At 51.4% G+C, this 21,016-nt stretch overlaps 1 protein-coding gene across 2 annotated transcripts in view; it reads right to left on the bottom strand.

The window, feature by feature from the left end:
- The window catches only part of LOC122719797 (protein dachsous), a 168,844-nt gene that overhangs the window by 29,900 nt on the left and 117,928 nt on the right, over positions 1–21,016 (bottom strand). The window contains exons 1-2 of one of the 2 annotated variants that reach the window (XM_043945951.1): positions 14,454–14,524; positions 1,222–1,402 (exon numbers count right to left, since the gene is read on the bottom strand). In XM_043945951.1, coding sequence (XP_043801886.1) covers positions 1,222–1,366 — 145 coding nt within the window. In that variant the 5' untranslated portion in view covers positions 1,367–1,402; positions 14,454–14,524. Of the gene's footprint in view, positions 1–1,221; positions 1,403–14,453; positions 14,525–21,016 lie in introns of those variants that run through there. The other variant, XM_043945950.1, reaches the window with a different exon arrangement.

Genomic DNA, 21,016 nt, shown 5'->3' with positions numbered 1-21,016 from the left:
CTTCTTCCACTAGATAGTTGCGAATCGAGACGTGGCCTTGCCTTTCTCTCGCCGCTTCTCCCTACGTACGTATCGTAGGACGTGCATCTAGATGAGCTAACTATTTCGCATGTACACCGCGCAATTTCCACAAAGCGGATAAGATCTGTTTCGTCGCTCTTTCACGGAGGCCAAATCTTGTAAAGCGTCGTTTATCGTTTCCGCGGACGAAAATTCCTTCCAGCCGAGTTTGTTTCTTCTTCCAAATTTATTATATCGGCATTAAATTTTCCAAAGTTTTCAACAGGGGAACTGATCCTACGGAAGAACAAACTCGAACGAGGAAGCGTATTATCCAGCGGATCTCGATAACGCGGCGCGTTTCGATTCCCTCTTTCCAACGGATAATAGAACGGAAGGGAGGAGGATCTGCCCGATAGAATACGCAAAATACTCGTAAAATCGTTTCGAAGCGTAAGAAGAAGGGGGATAACGGCATAGCTTGGAATCGAGTTGCAAGGATCGTCAGCAGGTGTGCATAAATCACGGAAAGGTGGCAAGCCTCTGCTCCTCGTTGTCGTCCGTAACCGAACGATCGTATCGATAACATAAGCGACAATTACGGGACGAGAGGTTTCTCTCCTGTTTGCAAAACGGCGTGCAGCCAACAATAGAGCTCCTTTCACTTCCGTCTTCCGCCGCCCTAATCTCCCTCTCAATCCTCGCCTCGATTCCTCGTTCATCGAATCGCTACCTGTCGCGAGCTCTGAACGGGCTTCGGTCGTGTCCTCCTCGCTCGGAGGCGAACGTGGAAGGGGGCCGCTGTTGAAAATGGGCGCACCACCGGTACATCGACGACATAAATCATACACCCCATTACAGAGCTGCTAGATCTCGGGATGGCGATAGCTCTCGCTCCTCCACCGGCGAACGGCTCCCGCTCTGCTTCTCTCCTCTTCCTGGTTCCGTCCACGCACCATCGCCCTTTCTTCCCTCCTTTTCGCTTTCTCGCCCGAACCGCGAGATAAAGCATCGTTCGCGCGCTCCTTCTTTATTATCCCTCCCCTCCCTATTTCGGTCACGAGAGATTCGTTACGAAGCTAATCGATCGGGCGTATCGAGAGTTAGTTTTCGAGGCTTCAGCTCGAGAAGAATGCAGAGTAAAGTAACATCGGAGCGAATAAAATATCGTATTGGCGATAGTCACGCGAGTTGTGTACATATATTTATGTATATACATACCTCGGTCGGTAGCGATGACGGGAATCTCTAGATAGGGAGCCGTTTCCCTGTCCAACGGTGTTCTGACGCAAATGTCCCCGGTATCGCTGCGTACCATCAGCTGTTCGCTTTCCATTCTTCCCGCGGCTAACGTGTAATTCACCATGGCGTTCACACCGCAATCCGGATCCGTAGCCCGCACCTGAAACAAAATCCGCGTATGCAAATTAATCGATCGTGAATAGCGTCGAGTAAAATCGATAGATCGCAACAACTCTCTCTCTCTCTCTCTCGTAACCAGCGGAAACGACGTACATGGTTCGATGGAAAAAGCGTCGGATCAGTTTTTCTTTCGTCGGAAATAGTCGTACGGTCGATTAAGTCGGATCGATCGGCCGATGATAGGTAATTGGCTTAGATCGGGCGTTAAAGAAGGAAGAGAGAGAGAGAGAGAGAGGGAACTCGTAAATTCAAAGCGAAAGCGGAAGGTAATTTGCAGCGTGGTAGCCCGTGTTGGGTACCGATCGTCTGAAATCGAATGGGGGGAAAAAATGGCGACGCGAGTCCCGCGAACGATAATGAACCCTTTAACCGAGCTGCTTTAATGACAGTTTAAAGTTTCTTCTCGCGTTCGGGCATCTAGCCGTCGTCGCGGGTGAAATCGTTCGAACCGCCCATGTTCGACGAGAACGTGGAATCGCGAGATCCGATTGCGATCGCGACTCGATGATCGATTACCTCGTTACGTGGCTGCTCGTGTCGTCGCTACCGATCGTTTCCACGCCATCCTATACTTTTACACGGATAACCGCGCCAGAGAATCGTAACGGAACGGACAACTCGGTAATTAAGCATCTTACGGAACACTTTGAGAATTCTACTGTTATCCGACTATCTAAGCTCGTTTCCCGCGACGACGAACGAACCGAGCATGCCTACCAACCTATGTGCGCGTATATAGAAAGATTCCGGCGCGAAAGGGAGAGGGGGAGAGAGAGAGAGAGAGAGAGAGAGAGTGGAACGAAGAGAGAGGGAAGATAATAAAGCGGGAGTCCACGAAGAATGATTTACTGGCAACCTGGTGGAATAACTTTCCCGCCAACACTGTTGCCACCTTCAAGAGGCATTGCATGCATCGTTTCTTGCGGCGTGGAGCGAAGGCAGAAACAAAGAGAGAAAGACGAAGCCGAAAAAGAAAATCGTCGATTTATTTTAGGGGGAAAAAAAAAATATCTTCCCCTTCCCTCGAGAAAATCGAGAAATCTTTCTTCTTTCTTCCTTCCCCTATATATATACATATGGTGTTTACGATATTTACGTATGTAAATGCGAAAAATGGAAAAGGAAAGAAATGGAGGAAGAAAAAGTGGAACGACAGGTTTCGCTTTCGTTCCAACGATCATCCTAATGAATTATCGTCGGCCATTATCACCGGCTAATATTACCGTCTAATTCCCATCGTAAAACCACTTTCGATCGTGTCCTCTCTCTCTCTCTCTCTGTCTGTTTAACGCCGTAGTCTTCGTTAATCTCTCGTATTAGTTAAAACCGCATTAGTCAAGTCCCTCGTTGACATCGCCTATTGGAAGGCCGAGGCTGAGGTGGCGGTTATCGAAAGCGTTTCTGTTCGTTGAATTATTAAAGCGCGATATTAAAGTCCCTCTATCTAAGCCGAGGTATCTTATTACAGCTACGACGTTCACAATTTTCCCCGGCTAAGTCCAATAAAACCTGTTGGATCGCGCATGGACGATAGTTTCGCTCCCTATCGACGGATTAATTCCCCGCGACTCGTTTCGTCGCGCTAGTTTCGTCCCTCCCCTCCCCCGAAACACACACCCGTATAATTTTCCAATTTAGATTTGCATCTCTAAATTGCATTCCCGCGCTTCCTATTTCGCGATACGTATCAGATAATCCCGGGTCCGCGGGCGAATTATTCCTTTGTTAACGCGCCCATCCTTGTTTCGACCTCGTTCCCTCCCTCCCTCCCTCCCTCCCTCCCTCGCTCGAGCCGGCGGAGTTTCGCTCAACGCTTTTCGCCAATTGCACGCGACACGCGAGACCCCCGTCGCCGACCAGCCGGGAAGAAAAGAGCTCTGTATTAAATCGCGAGCGGTTCTACCCGTTATTTTCGTGCTCGGCGAACGTACACACACCGGCCGATCCATTGTTCCGCTGGTTTTGTTGCGGCCCGACCTTGCCGGGAATATCGATTTCAATCGGCCTCTTGTATATACGGAATACAATCCGCCGTAGGTTTCCTTCGAAAAGCCTTCCACTCCACGAACCGGCACTCCGTGAACCATAGCTCACAGCGCGGTGAATACAGCGCGGCCGCATGCACGGACCTTGCACCCTTTCGTTACGAATCGAGTTCTCCGCTTCACTTTTTTTCTTCTTTTCTTTTTTTAAAAAGTCTCGTCGCCCCGGACAAAGAGAAATCCATTCCTTCCATAAACGGGAAGAGGAAGAGGAGGAGGAGGAGGAGGAGGAGGAGGAGGGAGAGGGGGAATTTTCAATCGCGTTTCCTTTCCGATCGACGATTGCCGGCGATTTGGGGGGGAAAAAATAAGGAAAAACGGATGCGGTGGCACGAGCTCGGCTCCCACGACCACGAGGACTCGCAACCGGCTCGCTATGTACGTACGTGGAGGTACGGGATACAGCGACAAAGGTAGAGAGAGAGAGAGAGAGAATCGTCCGTACGCGCGGTGGCTGTCTACACCGGTTATAAAATACGGTGCCTCGAAAGGCTCTCAGCATGGTCGCGCCTCTCTGCCTTCCGAGTACGCTTCCTCCTCCTCCGTGTCATCTTCGTTTTCGCCTCGAACACGCCAACGAAACACCGTCCCGCCTATTCCGCGAGCCGAGTTGTACAAATTGTCCCCTAAAGATGAATCGTTACGCCCGAACCGTTCTCCATTTCTGCTTTTTCCGCAACGAGAGAGATTCGCGAAGAAAATTATCATCGAGTTTCATAGATCTCGAGCGTTTAACAGGAACCAATTACGAGGTTGCAATCGATCTGCCGCGTAATTGCTGTAGACCGGTTTGCAATCATGCGCTACAGTTAAATCGGCTACGTGGTACGCGAGATAGGTATCTAATAACGTCCGTTTCGTTTCGTTTCGTTTCATCGTTTCAAGCTTCGTTTCATAGCTGGATCGTGGTTCTAGTTTCGTCTCGTCTCGAGGGAAAGAAGGATCGGATTAATCGGCCACCAACCGATTCGACGAGTTAATATACCCTTTAGGGGGAGAAAGATTCCTTTAATATCGTACGAAATTCCTCTACGTTGAGTTTTAGCTTTAAAAGGCCTCTCTCTCTCTCTCTCTCTCGCATTCTCCGAGGTCAACGATGCCGCGCACACCACACGGCCATTCGCCTTTCGCGCACACGTACGCGTATATGTGTAACGCTGCGAGAGAGAGAGAGAGAGAGAGAGAGAGAAAGAGACAGAGAGAGAGAGACGTGTGACGATATTTCATACGATTATCCTTGGCATCGTTGAGTTACTAAATCATTCCGGAAGGCGGTAGTATCTTCCTTTCGAACGCTCGTATAATCCTTCACCGCGATACATAAAACCGAAGGGAACTGGAGCGACGATTTTTAGAGAGGGGAAACGCTGAACGAGTTTGCCGCCCGATTCTCTCCCCCAAACGATTTATTTCGTTTCATTAACGGAGCGAGCCCGCTAATATTTCCTCGTCTAATTAAAGCCTCGACCGCGTTCAACGCGTTATTAACCGATGAGCGTTCGTGAAATTCCAATTCTCCTCTCCTTCTCCTCTCGGAATCGAGATTCGCGAATCGAGTATCGGAATAATAATCGGGAAAAAGGGAGAGAAAGACGCGCAAAGTTCCGCGCGTTCTCCCTTTTACTCGCCTTTGCGAGAGGGAGGGGGAGAGAGAGAGAGAGAGAGCGGTATCGGAGGGTTTTTCTCGGTTGCTCGGGGTCCTAACCCCCCGCCGTCCCGGTGCTTTCCGTTGGTCGTGGTGCGTGCGACCACGCGGGCCGCCACTTTTTGTCAGCTCGTGCTCGACAGATAGAGCTGTTCGTCGAGTAAGCCGGGAAGCCATCCTCGGTATTCCCGGCTCGCCGTCTCTCTGATGGACTGACAGTCGTCCACCACCGTCACCGAGTATTCCCCGCGATCCTTTCGCTCCTCCTCTTTCCTAAGTCGCCAACACCGACAACCTCCTTCCTCTTCTTCCTCCTCTTCTTCTTCTTCGTCTTTCACCCGTGGCGTGGCGCCTCGACAAACCTCGAGAGGAGGATTCGCATCGCGAAAAATCGAAGAAGCCACCGGCTTCCAGGATACGTGTCCACCGTTACGCACGCACCCCGTTTTTATCCGCGGCGTTTAAAATTCTTGTCATTTGCACATAAGAGCGGCCACGCGATCGGAAGGCCCCCGTGCACGCCAACTGCCCGCTTCTTATCCGTGAATACGCGCGCGAAAGAGAGAGAGAGAGAGAGGGAGGACGAAGAGGACGAACCGGAAGTTTGGTGGGTGGACGACGGTTACGAACCATGATCCTTTGTCACGCGAATTGACACGAAGAAACGATGCCCGAGTAGCCGTCACGTGAGTCACCGCGGGTGTGCGGCCGCACAATTAGCTGGATCCCCCTATTCCGTTTGCATAAATAAATATAAGCTCGTTCGCCGCTCGTTCCCCCCTACCACTCTCCTCACGATCCTCGTCTTTCCTCCTCTCTCTTTCTCTTCCACGCGTATCCTTCCAACTCGAGGCGACGCGCACGCGCACGTGGGCCGCGAAGAAGTAGTCAATTTTCCTCTATCCTTTACATTTCTTTTCCTTATTTCTCTTTACCTCTGGAATTCGCCATTTCACTCGATCGCTCGAATATCCGTCTAATATCCGTAATTACATCGCGATGCGCACCACCGACTAGAAGAAACGAAATAGCGATGGATCGAAGCATTTCTCGGCACGGGAGAGGGGAGAGAAAAATACGTGGAATCGACGTGAAACGAGAATATGAGAAAATAATCGAGACGGGATACACGACGTACGGTACTAAACGTCGTAAACGAGATGGACCGACGAGCGAGGTCGATACGCCGCTTTACATACGCGCGATCATCCGGAGTGTAGCTCGTGAGTGTAGCGGCGAGAGGAGGGGGAAGGCGGACAATGCTACCAACCCGACCGACTCTATAGAGCTGTCACTCACCGTTGTCCCGCGGAGTAGTCGGTCGCGAGAGACGATTCGTCTTTCTCCTTCCCTTTCTCTTCCTCTTCCACTTCCTCTTTCTCCTCGTTTCCTCTCGCCACGCGTAGAAACGGGTCTATCCCGGCGACGGGATTTCGATTCTCTACGGGCAAAGTCGAGTCGGTGGCGTGTGCGTCGCGACGGATATCGGTCGATCGGAAGCGGTGGCGGAGCAGAGGAGGGGGGGACGCGACGCGTTCTCTCTCTCCCTTCCCCTCGAGGAGGAAGGTGTACGAGACCTTCTCTCTTAACCTTTGCTCTCGGGATGCGTGTTTTTGCGGTGGAGCTCCTCGGGAGAGCGAGGGAACGAGGGACCCCGGCGCGGCGGGTCGGTGGCCGGTAATTGCGATGAGATATGGTGGCCACTTCTCATTAAAATAGTTTAATATATATTTGTCGAGCTATCCCCGCAACGTATGTCCCCCCATTTGTTATCGCCTCCCTTAGACGCGGGGAGGGTCATCTTTATTTTTCGTAAATTCGGCATTCGTTAATAGCCACCGTTCGTCTCCTTGTCACCGGCCTCCTCCGATCCTTCCGTGGAATAATTCACGCGCGAAACGCCGAGGAATCGTCTCCTTCCTATTCTTTTCTCTTCTTTACTTTTGCTTCACGCTTCATATTTATAGTTGTCGAATTTTAATGACCATCAAGATCCCACCTCCTCCTCCCACGATCGGCAGCGAACAGACTATTACGCGTGCCACTTCGCTCCTCTAGTTTCCTCTCGTTTCTCCCTTTTATCGTTGTTCTCCCGCTCTCGTAACCGCGTACAAAGGATAGCAGGGTGCAGAAGAGCTCGTTAGTAATCTGCGTTTACAATCGGCCGGTGTATACGTGCCGTGGGCGGCGATGCCGACAGTTAAATCCCCTGCTTTAAACGCATACCTCTACGCCCCGCGACAACTCCGCACTCTCCTTTTTCCTTTTCCTTTTTTTTTTTTTCCAACGCAAAAGGTTATTAACGCAAAGTCGAAACACCGTCCCGCGATAATTGGAATATTTCCCTTAAGAAACTTTTATATACCCCGGCAGCCGTCTTCCTCGCTCGTATTTCCACTCGTACTTCTCTCGAATCGAGCACCGCCAATTAACTCGATACGCGTTAATCCAGTCGATCGCGTGTATTTCGAAGGAATCGCGCGATAAATTGCCGGCGCGTCGACGACAACTTTCTTCCCGACACGTATCCCGGTTCACTCAGAATCTTCGAAATTCGAGTATTTTTTCGGAATAAGGAGGGGGAAAACGACGAAAAGCCGGATATAATACGAAGGAACGTGGAGGACGGAGACAAAGAGGAGGAAGGACCAGTTTATTATTATTCGGCAACCGCCTACGCGTATTCTCGAATTCCTCCTCCCCGTTCCTCCGGACCTTCCTCGAAAGCAGCTCGTGGAAAAGCAACCGTCGGCCGAGAGAGCGTGCCGCCGCGCGAGCATAAGAGAGGTTAAGAGAAAGGTCGTCGATTAAGATAGCTGTCCGGTGTTCGTGCCTTCTATAGTCTTCTCTTCCTTCCTTCCTTCCTCTTTGCGCGTCGTCGCTTCGCGTGGATTGACCCGATAAAATACGGTCCGGTTCAGCGACAGCATCCCGTGTTACTTTATTTCCCGCGTCTCCCCTCCCTCCCCCCGTATTGCGATCGGGCAACGATAACGATACCGTTTCGCAAATTTGCCAACGATAAATAGCCCCCTGGTTAACCCCGGTCGGAACGTATTAATCGTCCGCGAAAGGGATTCGGAGCGGATCGATTCCGAGAGTAATTGCGCGCGACGACCGCGAGAGCAGATCCCCGTGATCGTGGAAGGCCGCGCGCGCGCGCGCGAGTCGAGTAGTTGGTAAAGCGGTTGGCAAAAGAAAGAACGGGCGGATAAACGAGATCGCAATAATCGATACACCTATCCTCGCATTAAAGGATCCCCTTGCGCCTTGTAAGTCCGTCCGCGATATTATTGATCCTGTGCACGCAATCGCCCGTATCCCATTGCGATTTAATCGATCGTACCGATTAATAATCGCGCGTCTCTGAATAACGCGCGCCCTCTCTCTCTCTCTCTCTCTCTCGTTTCGCGGTGAAAAATCTGCTCGATCGAGGCAGATTTTCTTCCCCCGTTAACCCCATCCGACGAAGGAACCACGCGAATTTATTACGACCGTAGTCGCCTAGTTGTAACCGTACGCCACGTAACTGCACCTTTTGCGTAATAGGCGCTCGTTTATAATCGAAGGATATATTTCGCGTCGAGAAGGGGGAGGGAAAGAAGAAGAAGAAGGGGAAAGAAAGAAAGAAGAGAAAAAGGGTAGCGCGGGTTTCGCGACTTCGCACGGTTCGTCTTCGTGGAATTGCGAGAACTTTGAAGATTAATGGGACCGAGGGGAGTCCAAGCTCGCGTTTTTTGTTCCCCGAACGGGCTCGATCGGTGCTGTCTAGCGCCCCCTGACAGCGGTCGGCTGCGCCGTTGCGGAACAACCCGTTTCAACCTGTGCGCGATTCCTTGCATTTTAATAAAGCAGCAAAAAAAAAAGAAAAAAAAAAAAAAAAAAAGAGAGGAGAAGAAAAGGAAAAACCCAATCTTACTTAACCGCCGTCCGGAATATATCGCGTAATATCGGCAATTGGGTGGATAAAACGAGAGGGAGGAGGGGGAAGACGATCGATATCTATCGTCGGGGATAACGGCGAGGAAATAATGTCGTCTGTTGGGCTAGGTTTACGGCGGGGGCAAGACCACTCTCGGTGGTGGTTATTTGGGGACGATATATAATATAGTTATCGGAGAAACAAAAGGAAAGGTGGGGAGGAGAGCGTAGTTAGTTACACGCGTATACGTGGAAGCACGGTTGGCTCGAAACGAGCGAGAATATCCGAGATTAATGGGAGCACGGGAAACCTGATTCGCATTTTTGTTGCCCGGCGGCCTCTCTCGACCGGCCCGAGCCTCGCTCCTTCCGCGAGCGCGGTACGACTCTCCTTTTCCTCCTTTCCCTCTTCTATCCTCGGCTTTGGCCGTAGCAATAAACCGCGAGAAACGCGTCTCGAAGAACCTCTTTGGCGAGGGGAGAAAAATCGGTAACGATCGATCCACGTTACGCCGCCGTTAAATTTATTCCAAGGTAGTTCTATTTTTTCCGTCTGGGTGGAACAGGTCCGCGTTCCAAACGCGGACGATATACGGAATTCTTTATTGTTGCGAATTAATGGAAGGTGCCGTCGCTCGTCTCCGATAATTAATCGATCTCGCGCACGATCGAGCAAACGTTTCTCCGTAACTCGAACGCGTCGTCGCGTAATCTAAACGATCGGCCTCCCCTCTCTCTCTCTCTCTCTCTCTCTCTCTGTCGACCGGCCCGTGCCAATAGAAACTCCGATAAGGTGAAACTCGTGGTTTACGTCCACCCACGCGATCGAATCGATCCCCGATCCGACCGCTATTATCGCACCTCGCGATATGACGAGCCTCGAAAACTCGACGAGTAGATTTATCCGTCAGATAATTGCGGATCGATTTTCTCTCGCGAGAGAAGAGGACGGATAGGGCGGAGATAGATAGATAGAGAGGAATCAGAGATGGCACGCGCGCGGGAAGGCGAGGGACGAGGACGGAGAGAAGCGGCGGATGGGAGGGCGGTGGAAGGGAACGCTTGGCTTATCTTAACAGATTAGCCAGCCGTTCGACGTAATTTGCCGACTGCTATTACCAAAGCGTTTGCGAGCATTGGTCGTCCCGATAATATCCTCTTAATTCGAAGCCATAGGCGTTAATGGCGTTAATCTCGTCGAATTAACGGTCCGATATCGCCACGCGTTCTCTCTCTCTGTCTCCTTCGACACTTTGGTCGATCACGATGAATCGCGAGAAAAGGATCCGAGTGAATGAACGCGCGTCAACGTCGCGGGTCGAAGAGAATGGAGGACGCGAGTCGAGTAGTACGACCCTGCGAGCCTACCTACGGTATACGAATGACCGCCTCTTTGGATGCATTACGATGTATGTATTAGCATAATTATTGGTTGTTCGCTATCAGTGCCGGCGGGCTGGCGTTCACCAATTTATGATTTCATCGCCGGTCGTGCCGTGTGCCACGACGGCGCCGCTAAACCAGTGCATAGAGAGAGAGAGAGAGAGAGAGAGACCAAGTTTCGAGCACGAGCCCATTGTTGCCCGTCTTTTTCTCCGTCTTCTCGATCGTAGAGGAGGAAAAAGAAAAGAAAAGGACGTCTATTTCCGCTCCCTCTTCTTCTTCTTCTTCTTCTTCTCCTCTTCCAAATGGATATCGCGAAAAAAAGTGCTTTCCTCTCCTATTCCTTTTTTTCTTTTTCTTTTCCTCTTATTCGTCCCTCGGCCGATATAGAATATTCGACGGAGATTTGAAAATCGTTCGATCCTCGAGGATATCTCTCGAGTTCTTGCCTCCCCTCCCTTTCCCTTCTCGCTCTTCGCCACTCTGCCTACTCTCTCATTCTCGCGGAGCAATCCGGTCCTTAAGTGGCAGGTGCTTAAGATTCTCTGCGATCGCGCGAGGAGAACCAGTCGTGCTGCATTTGGATCGCATTCGGATCCTCCTCTCTCTCTTTTTTCGCTCTCTCTCGGACCGCCTCTCGATCGCTTTTCGAACCGAGCGCTATTCTATCCGTTCGCTCGAAAAAACTTTTACCCACTCGCGTATATACGATTCCCGCGCAACGGAGTTACGGTTTACGAGATAACGACGAGATAACGATCGAGCGAGTCGAGGAAAGGCAAAAAAAAAAAAAAGAAAAAAAAGGAAAGGAAGAAAAAGGAAAAAGGAAAAAAAATTCAATCGTCTCGCGCAAACAACGTCGTTCGCGTCTAATCGCGATCGACCGAGGCGCGGCGAAAAAACGTTATCGCGGCGAGCATCTCTCCACCGCCGAAACCTCGTTGGGCTCACGGTGGAAAGAAAAACAATTTGTCACTCCGCGGTGACCCGCGGGGGGTCTGTTGCTCGTCCGTTCACGGGCCCGGCCTCCGAGACTTTTGTTCGCGACATCTCACCTCTCCTTTCATCGTCCCCCCTGCATACCGTGCGCCCAACCTTTCCAACCTTCCCCACGTGACGCGCGTGCAAATCGAACGAGTACGCATATACGCGTGAATTCGAGGAAGAACGAGAAGAAAAAAAGAGAGAAGAAGATAGCGATAACATCTATCGCGTAGAAAACGTAGGAAAAGTGGCGAAGCGGGACGCAAACGCGAGACAAAAGGAGGGAGGACGCGTGCTCCTTCGATCTCTCCTTCCTTCCTTCCCTCTCTTTCGCCCTTTCCACGATCCCTCGCCGCCTCTCCCCTCTTCTCCCCGCCCGTGAAGATGTGTGTGAAATATAGGTTGATATCGCGATAAATAATGAGGTGCCCTTCGTGGTGATGCCCGGGGCTGCCGCTACCGTGCTTCCACGACGCGCTCCCTCCTGCCTACCGAGAGCGAAACGTGTACTCGTTGCTGGACGTAGTCGGGTTACGCGCCGGCCCACGTAGACCCGCGCCACCACCTACGTAACGAGATATCTCGGAGTCGAGTCTTCCACTTTTCCTCTCCCTTCGCGAATCCTTCCCTTTCGACTCGAGATGATTCGAGTGGAGGGGTCGAGAACGATCGAGAGCGAATCGCGTGCGAGAGCCGGCATTTTCTTCGATCGAGCAATTTTAAGAGAAACGCGTACGCGGGGATACGCGTCTTATTTATACCCTTTGGAACAGTATGGTTAAGTCAATTTGCTCTTCCGGTTTCTCGCTCTCGAACCTCGCGTGTATCGAACTCGATGCCACGAGTATTCTCTCTCTCTCTCCTCTCTTCGGCGGATCCCCTTTCGGCTTTCCGCCCCACGGCTGCCGGATTTCGCTGGAGCGATTCGAATCGCTGCGTTCCAACGATCGACGATTCGAGCACGAGCTCTTCGCCTCTTCCTTCTCGAACACCTGGCCGTTATTAAGCGGTTTCGTCGGCGCGGCGCGGAGAAGAGGGGGAAAACGAAATCGAGACCGTTCGAAACTTTTCTCTCTCTCTCTCTCTCTCTCGACGACGATAAGAAGAGGATACGAAAGTGGTGGTATTTCGAGCGTACGCTCGATTACTCGATCGGATAACTCGTCGATCGCTTTACTATTTACGAGGGGAGGTTTCTTCCTGGTCGGGCACGAATATCGTTAGAGGAAACGGGGAAACTCGGCTTACCCTGTTAATCCAAAGTAATCTTAATAACGTTTAATTACGCGTGCTGGTAAAACGATGTTCGCGAATTCGTTACATCCGGTCGGCTATACCGTTATATGGGAACACAGTTCGTTAACGATTAGAATGGAAGAAAGTAGAAGAGAACGAAGAGAGGAAGAAGGGTAAGAAAAATACGGATTCGAGATCGAATCCACTAGAGGGAGAGAGGGGGACGATCGATACTTTTGCTTCTTCCGTTCTCCTTGGACTATCCTCTCTTTGCCTACGTCGTCCGGCTACGGCGTAGGGACGAGCGTCGGAAATTGAATTTAATCCTTCGAAGCGGTTAAGCCTCGCCAGCTGATTCGTTTCGCGCGGCGGGTCATGATTCTCCGACGCTCGTATAGTATACGCATAATCGAGTCCGCATCGCGGCTTCGGACCACGCACTCTCGGCCACGCACTCTCGAGTCCCGAGTCACGAGTCACGAATCGACTCGACTCGACTCGACTCGACCCGACTCGAGGCGAGGCGAGGCGAGGCGAGTCGAGTCGAGTCGAACTCGGGAGAAGAGGGTCGAGTGGTGAGTTACACCGTCGAATCGCGCTTTGTTACACGCGTGTACCAGGCCGGTTCACGCAGACCGTACCTAATTACCGGCAGGCGGTCGGGTGTAGACTGCACCGCACCGCGCTACGGTGTATCGTAATGGACCGGGACGATCTATTTGTCGGTGGGAGCACCGTGTCCGGAGATCGTGATCTATGTCCAACCTCTCGAATACACCTATATATATATATATCTATACGTCCAGGGACCGATATTCGTCCTCTCGTACAAAAGGAGGAGCGGAAAGTAAATTCTACCTCCCCTCCTCCGCCCCCCGTGCGGATCTTGTCACGGTCCATTACTACGCATCCTTTCTTTTTTTTCCTCTCGCGCGAATCGAACGTATCCTCCGCCATTTTCGCCAGAAACGAAACGTTTCGCGAAATCGGAACGGTCGGAACGAACGAATCGCACGCGCTTGCACCGGCTAATGGAGCGTAACGATCTACTTGTCGAAGCGGTTGTAACGCGAGTATTCGATTTGCTCGCTTCCACCACGGATAGATTCGGATTAGATCAACGAGACACCGTTTTTAATTTTTAATTTGCGTTCCATCGGCCAACTTGTCGGCGCCAAAATCCGATAACGTTTATCCAGATATTTCGAACGAAACCGGTCCGTCGTCGTTCGCGATCGACGCGCGAAAAGGGAAAAGATCGATACTTTCCAATTTTCCCTACTCGTCGCCCCGAAACCGGAGCACGGAACCGGTCGTTTTTTAGCTCTCTCTCCCTCTCTCTTTTTCTTTTCTTCTAAACGTATAATTCGAGAGAATCGATCAGCGCGTTAAGTGAGCGATTAACTCTATATATATAGCGTTTCGATTCTAGTTACGCACAACGCCACGCCCAAACCGCGTTCCGTTTCCGCGACGACTACGATTCTCTCTCTTCTTTTCTTTTCTTTTCTTTCTTTTTCTCATACACGCGGAAACGAAACTTGGATTCGTAGACTCGTGATCTGACGCGAATATAGATCGAATCGATAAGTTCCGATAAGGGGATAAGAAACAATTTGTACGTAATTACGCGGAATAATGGTACGATACGATAAATATCGGATAACGGATTCACGCGGGGAATATCGCGAAACGTGGAATTTACATTTGATTTGCAAGGTGTAATCGACGAGGTGTAGTTAGGTTATGGACGGAAGGAGGAGGACGGCAATTATCGAGCGGTGTACGAGGTTGAATAAGTCACGAGTCGAACTACTTACACGGGGTAACGTTGAATTCCTCGGCTGTTGCACGCTGCCGCGGACACGCTAATGCATCCGATCGGAATTTATGGTTTCGCTCGCCGCGGTTTATCGGCTCTCGGTTTCTCGCCACGAGCGATTAGATTCGTACGTTTTCCACGATCCCAATTAACGCGCACCCGGTACCGTACACCCGATCGCCCCGCTCTCCCCTCTTTTTCGCCCCTCCCATTCGCGCCGCGTCATTTACCACTTCTTATCTTCCGCGAGTAATTCTACGAGCGTGGCGAGCAGCGGCGACGTCCATTAACCGAACTCGAACTCGAACTCGAACTCGAGGTAAGCTCTTTTTTCGAAGCTGCGACGAGATGAAGATCGTAACGGAAACGGTCCCCCCTCGCTCGATCGCTCGTTCCAAAACCATTCGTTACGATTACGCCCTTTCGACACTTTATCCGTTTTTCTAAAAGTAGATAGGACGGGTGCAGCGGTGATTTATACACGATTAGGAGGAACGATCAGCGAGCGAAAGGAGAAAGGAAGGGGGGGAGGAGGGGGCCCGAAATTCCTTCGATGCTCGTTTATCTCGGCCGCCTCTCTTTAATCACCGCGCGCGTACCAAGACCGGGAGGTAAACAGAGGGAGGACGACGAGGAGAAATATGGAATCTTAATCTTAATCTGCCGCCGTTATCCCAGACCTTCTAAACGCTAAAACACTTTCCACCGTAGCATCGGGAGCGTTCGACTCGCTCCTCTCTCTTTCCCTCCCCCAATATTTACTGATACCACCATATTCGCGTGTCGAGCGAAATGACTAATGTCGCTGTTAGCATTTCTTCCACGTTTCGACGTATCTCGATCCCCTTTTCTCCCTTTTTCCCTTTTTCCTTTTCTTCCTTTCGGAGCTTCGAAAGCGCGCGAGAGAAACGATCGAAGCGGAAGCGGAGGAAGAGATTAGAAGAAGAGGGGTACGAAGGTCGATCGGGGTGGTCGAAGATTCGTGGCCGCGCGTGGAATTCAGATGTCTATCGAATACGAGCGCGAGGCCCCGCATCAGCATTCACGAGCGTTTCATTAGGGTGAAACGACCGATGCGGAACATCGTCGGGTTTCGGCTCGGCGCAATATTACGATAAATTTGGCCGAATTAATTACCGGCCGTGCGTTTAACTAAATTCGCCAACGAATATTTCGATGGCGCGCCGGCCGTGTGGAAGAACAAGGCCGGACGAAAGCGACGGAGAGGAACGGAAAGATGGCTGGACCTCCGTATAGAGAGTCACGCGGGGGGGGGGGGGGGGGGATAAAGGGAGCAGGAGAGAGAAAGAGAGAAAAAAGAGAGACAGAGAGGGAGAAAGGGAAGAAGCGAGAGGGAGAAAGATATTGCCAGGAGTTACGAACGCATTACCGCGAGGCGGCGAGGTGTCGAGCATGTTTATGCCCTGGTTCACCGGACTCCCGATAGTCCCTAATGGGCCACGACCACGCTGCTGCCTTCTCGACCACATCCTTCCCTTTCCCTTCCACCCAGCAGGAAAAGCCCTCCTCGTCAACGTTGCCCTTTGTCGTCTCCACCTATCTACCTACATATTTCGTCCTCTCCCAAGCCGAGGGCGAGCCAACCCAAGATCCTCCTAACCTTAATTGGAAATGGCATCGAAAACCTTACGGGCGAAAACCTTAATTAAGGGATTATACAGGTACGTAAGGGAGGGGCTCGGGAGAATAGGACATTGGGAAAGCGAGGACGCTTCGAAGCCTGTAACCCCTCGGTAAGAAATTACCGGTTCGCGAAGTGAGACGAGTTTAGCGCCGCGGAATAATCATTTCATGCCGATCCGGGGATAATTCCCGGAGCGATTGCTACCGGACGAGATTCGTCCGCGAATTTGCATAAACAGTACCCGGCTGCACCGGGTAAGGGGATAACCCTCCATCGACTTCTCCGTCCGACCGAGCTCACCCAAAGGCCATCTCTTCCCTCTCTACCCCCCCTCTCCAATGGACACACGCCCCGTCGTTCCAGGGATAAGAAAAGCGGAATTCGCATAGCTCGACGCATGCGGCGGAGCACGAGGTGACGAGATGTTTCGAGCTACGAAACGAAAGGGAAGGGGGAGCGGAAGAGAAACGGCGAAACGGTCGAGAAAAGAGAGAAGAAAAAGAGGTAACGGTTATCGGTGGGTAAGTGCCCTCCCGTGTCGAGATAACGCCGACACCAGGGGCGACAACATCATCCACGGCCGGCGAATCGTACAAACGTAATCCTCGGCGCGTCACTAGGTAACAACCGGTAGGTAGATAGGTAGGTGGGTAGGTGGGTAGGTTGGTAGGTTGGTAGGTAGAGATCCTCTCCTTCCTCCTCCTCTCTTTTTATTTTCGCGCGAGTACGCGAGTGTCGCGGAGGAGACTGCTCGGCGAGGAGACGGAGGTCGAATTGACACGTCATTCCTCTTAAGTAGCGAGCCGATCGCCGCCGACCAAAGGGGATAAGAACTCGATATATTCCCGTCCGTCTTCGCGGACTCCGAGTCTCCATCCATGCGGAACCAACCATTCCGTTTCGCTCCGTTTCTTAAATTTATTACCGTTTAAACGAATTCCGCGCAGAAACCAATCTTCCCGATCTTTCCGTCTTGCCAATCGATCGCGTATTAATTCGGTCGCGAGTCTATATTCCCCCCTCCTCTCTTTCCTGCATCCACCTGTATAACAGATAGTACACGCCGAAAGAGAAGAAGAAGAAGAAGAAGAAGAAGACTCGGATCGGAATCGACACTCCGGACATTCCGACGCGACGCGAAAGGAAACCTCTTATGCATAATATGTGGCGGATCGCCGCGTAGATTTTGGATGCGTGTGTGTAAGAAAGGACCTCGCATCCTCGTCCACGGACTCTCCTCCCTATCGAGCAGACCCATCGTTTTCTGTTTGCGTCGGGCCTTGTCCCGTGTCGGTCATTATCGGCCCTCATTATATTCGAACCGATCAATCACCTCACGTCCGAACCTCCGTCGACAACCTCGCGGAATCGGCCTGTATCCGGACCCACGTGAACGCTCCTCTCCACGGACACGCCCGTGCCGCGAAGATAGGCCGCCCTTTGGGAAACGTCCAAACACACTTGACTAATTACACGCACGAATCGAATTCCAACCGGATCCTATCCCCCTTCCCCGCTCCCGCCTCCCGTTTTCCATACGTTCAATACTCACGGATTCGGACGCGTGACTGCGCGTCACTTTATGCTAATCGGTGAAAACATCGTGTAGTCCGCGCACACGAGAAAATTTATGGCCGACGACGTTTCACTCGAGCGACTCAACGCGTAGCGACGATCTCGAGATTTCGTTCTCTATCGATCTTTCGATACGAGAGAGAGAGAGAGAGAGAGAGAGAGAAAAGGCGCGGAACGCGTCGATATTTAACGAGTCCGGGCCTGCTTGTGCCCTCACACACAGTTGATTAGCAATTTTAAAACCGATAAAAACGATTCATAATTCGTCGGTAGAAAAAGCTGCCGCGCTAATGAGAAACTGCCGTGCTCGTTATACGTATACGCGACTACCCGTTACGAGGCTGTCCACTTTCTCTCTCTCTCTCTCTCTCTCTCTACTCGTTGGACAAAGGTCTTACTAAAAATGCTTGATCGACGGAAGAATACCGCGGGCCCGTCCTCGCACTGTACGCGATAATATAATCAACGAGAACGAGCATCTTATACATATATACGATCGACGACGTTGCGAATCCTTCGTTTTCCTTTAAACCTCGTAGCCGCGCGGCGACACCGTTTCCTTTTCTTCTTCTTCTTCTTTTCGCGACGATATCGTAACGTTGGAAAGAATACTTTGAAAAAGGATGGAGAAAAGGACGAAGAGATCTGCGTTATCCGCAGAGTAATTAGTTACTCCGAGTATATACACGGGAGCGACTCGATTCGCGCTGCCTCTCCCCACTCCCTTTCGAGCCTTTCGAGCAGGCTCGAGGAAGCGTAACGGGAACGAACGGTGGAAAAACGAGAGAAAAAGGGTCTATAACCCGTAAACTTCACCTCCTTACGAATATACAGGGATACAGGGAAGGGGGGAAGGATGATCGGCGATGAAATTCGTTAAAATTCCGACGGTTGTTTCCGACGGCGCGAAAGTTATCGACGCGAAGGATGAATCGATCGGTACACGACCGATTTGGTCCGTGCCGGATTTAATTGGACCGAATCGGTCTGTCCGCGCGGAAACTTAATTATTTATATATAATTGAAGGTACATAGCGCGCGGTGGTAGATCGCGCCGATTGCGTATTTCGTCATCAATAAAGTTCCCCGGCTGGGTAGTGGTAGGGGTTTCGCGGTATCGGTTCTCATCTGCGAAAACATCCCGAGGCTCCTCTCTCTCTCTCTCTCTCTCTCTCTCTCTCTCTCTCTCTCCCCTCGTGCTTCGTATCCTCTTTGTCGGCCGCGTTGCGGGCCGCGCCGCGTATACGTTCGCGGCCCGCAGTCGCATTAATATCGCCGGATGATGAATTATGCCCGCTGCAATTTTCATTTATTTTTATTCCCTCGGCAAAACTTATACCTGTACCGAGAACTCGAATACGCGTACGCGGGTTGTCGCGCCCCGTCAAACCACGACGATCCACCAACTTTCGTCGCTTCCGTTCTCGCCCCCTCCTCCCCCTCCGATTAACTCGTCGCTAACCCGTCGTATCGCCTTGCCACTCCGTCCGCGATTGTTTTACGGCGAGATACGACTCGTTAATATCATCGACTGGTTTGCCGATTTCAGGTTTCCGATAGAGAGAGAGAGGTACTACACTTGTTGGCCGCAAATTTGTATTCCTCCCGGTGCGGTTAACGCTGCGTAAAAAATCTCTCTCTCTCTCTCTCTCAGGCGAAAGGTTCAGGCTTGTACTGACATTTACGGTGTACGGTGTACATATTCACACACGTTTAGGACGCGTTTAACATTTGAACGGCATGTTCGATTCCCCTTATTTATGTTGCACACTCGAGGAGTTCTTGGCAGATTTGTTGGCCGGTATCCACTGCCATATACGCGATATTAGTAGATGCTAGATACACCGGCGGAATTGGTCAATCTCGTGGCAGCTGGATCCCGATTCCTTCGCTCTTTATTCTCTCTCCCGTTTTCCCTCGCGATCGCGGATAGATTTCAGCCGATTTTAAACGATTTTAACCGATTTACGGCGCGAAGCCGTGCAAAATCCCAGCAGCATCGATCTTCGTCGTCCGAATCGCGTTATCGGCCGTTCGAGGTCGTCCTTAATTAAGTCGTCGTTGGTTGTAGCGGTGTCACCGTTCCTTCGTCCGCGACGCGTCCCCTCCCCCCTCTCGACAAACGACGAAAGTGGAATCGACGCGACGGCGAAGAAAAAAAAGGAGCGAGAATACTCGAAAGAGAGAAAAGAAAGGGGGAAAAGAAGAAGAGAAAAAAACAACCGCTGGTCCGGACCACGAGGGGCCACGAAGAAAGGACGCTAATCAACACGCTAATGCACCGATCCGTCATGTCGCGAAGCGGTTGCACCAGATAAAGCTCCGTCAGATCCGCTTGTACACGCCTCTTCCACGATCGTCGGAACCAAGGGTCGTACAGGTGGTCGACAAAAGTGTCTCTCTCTCTCTCTCTCCCTTCCTCGTCCCATATTCCCGATACCTCCCGTAATTGCGCATACCTTTGGAAGAAAGAAGAGGAGTGAAGAGAGAGAGAGAGAGAGAGAGAGAGAAGAGAGAGCTCGTTAAAACACGAGAATTCGAGAAGGCGAATGAATAAATTCTCGCGCGCAACAGGTGTCGAACGAGGAAACGTTGCTTCGTAGATGACGAGGGCGACGCGAAAACCGATCCGAAATCGAAAACGATTCGAACGAATTCTCGCGAATTCCAAGCGTGGCCGAGAGGCGGGGATAACCGAAATTGGTATGCCGCAACCGGTTTTCCACGGAACGCGATAACGTTGTAAGTCAAACAGATGTTCCACGGGGGCCAGCCGCAGATACGAAAAGTCATGGCGCGCGCGATGTCGTCGAGCAGAAGAGGAGGAGGAAGAGGAGGAAGAAGAAGAAGTAGTGGGAAAGGAGAGAAAACTCGAACTCGACCCGTGCGTTCCCCTTTCTTCTCCCTCTTTAATATAGCCGCGCGTAGACATTTACACGCGTACAAGGAGCAGCCCGTTTCGTGTTAACTCGTGTCCACCGGTCCCTCGCGGTGCAACGCGCCGCACCGGGCCTTTCACCGCACGCTTTCGTATCGCCGCGAATCCCTCGACCCAAGTTTCCAACGAAAAAGTAACGGAAAATCTCCCTCCTTCCTCGATTAATCCTTCGATCCTTTAAATTCGCCGAGAACGAACGTTTTACTCGGGAACGAGTATTGTCCGAGCATTTGTTCGCGCTAATTTCCCCGTATAAATTTCAATCCAACGCAGATGCTGATATCTTCAGCGCCATTAAAATCTCGTATTCCTACTCGGCTAACTATCTCGAAGATTAATGTCAGGCTTTCGCGGCGGAGAGATCTCGCTGGCGCGCCGCTGTTGCAACCACTTCTCTCTCTCT

This window comes from Apis laboriosa, unplaced genomic scaffold, assembly GCF_014066325.1.
Source record: "Apis laboriosa isolate Shangri-la unplaced genomic scaffold, ASM1406632v1 scaffold9_cov152, whole genome shotgun sequence".
Classification (NCBI taxonomy): domain Eukaryota; kingdom Metazoa; phylum Arthropoda; class Insecta; order Hymenoptera; family Apidae; genus Apis; species Apis laboriosa.
Note: the sequence above shows the minus strand (reverse complement) of the source record. Positions and strands in the feature narration are given on the sequence as shown.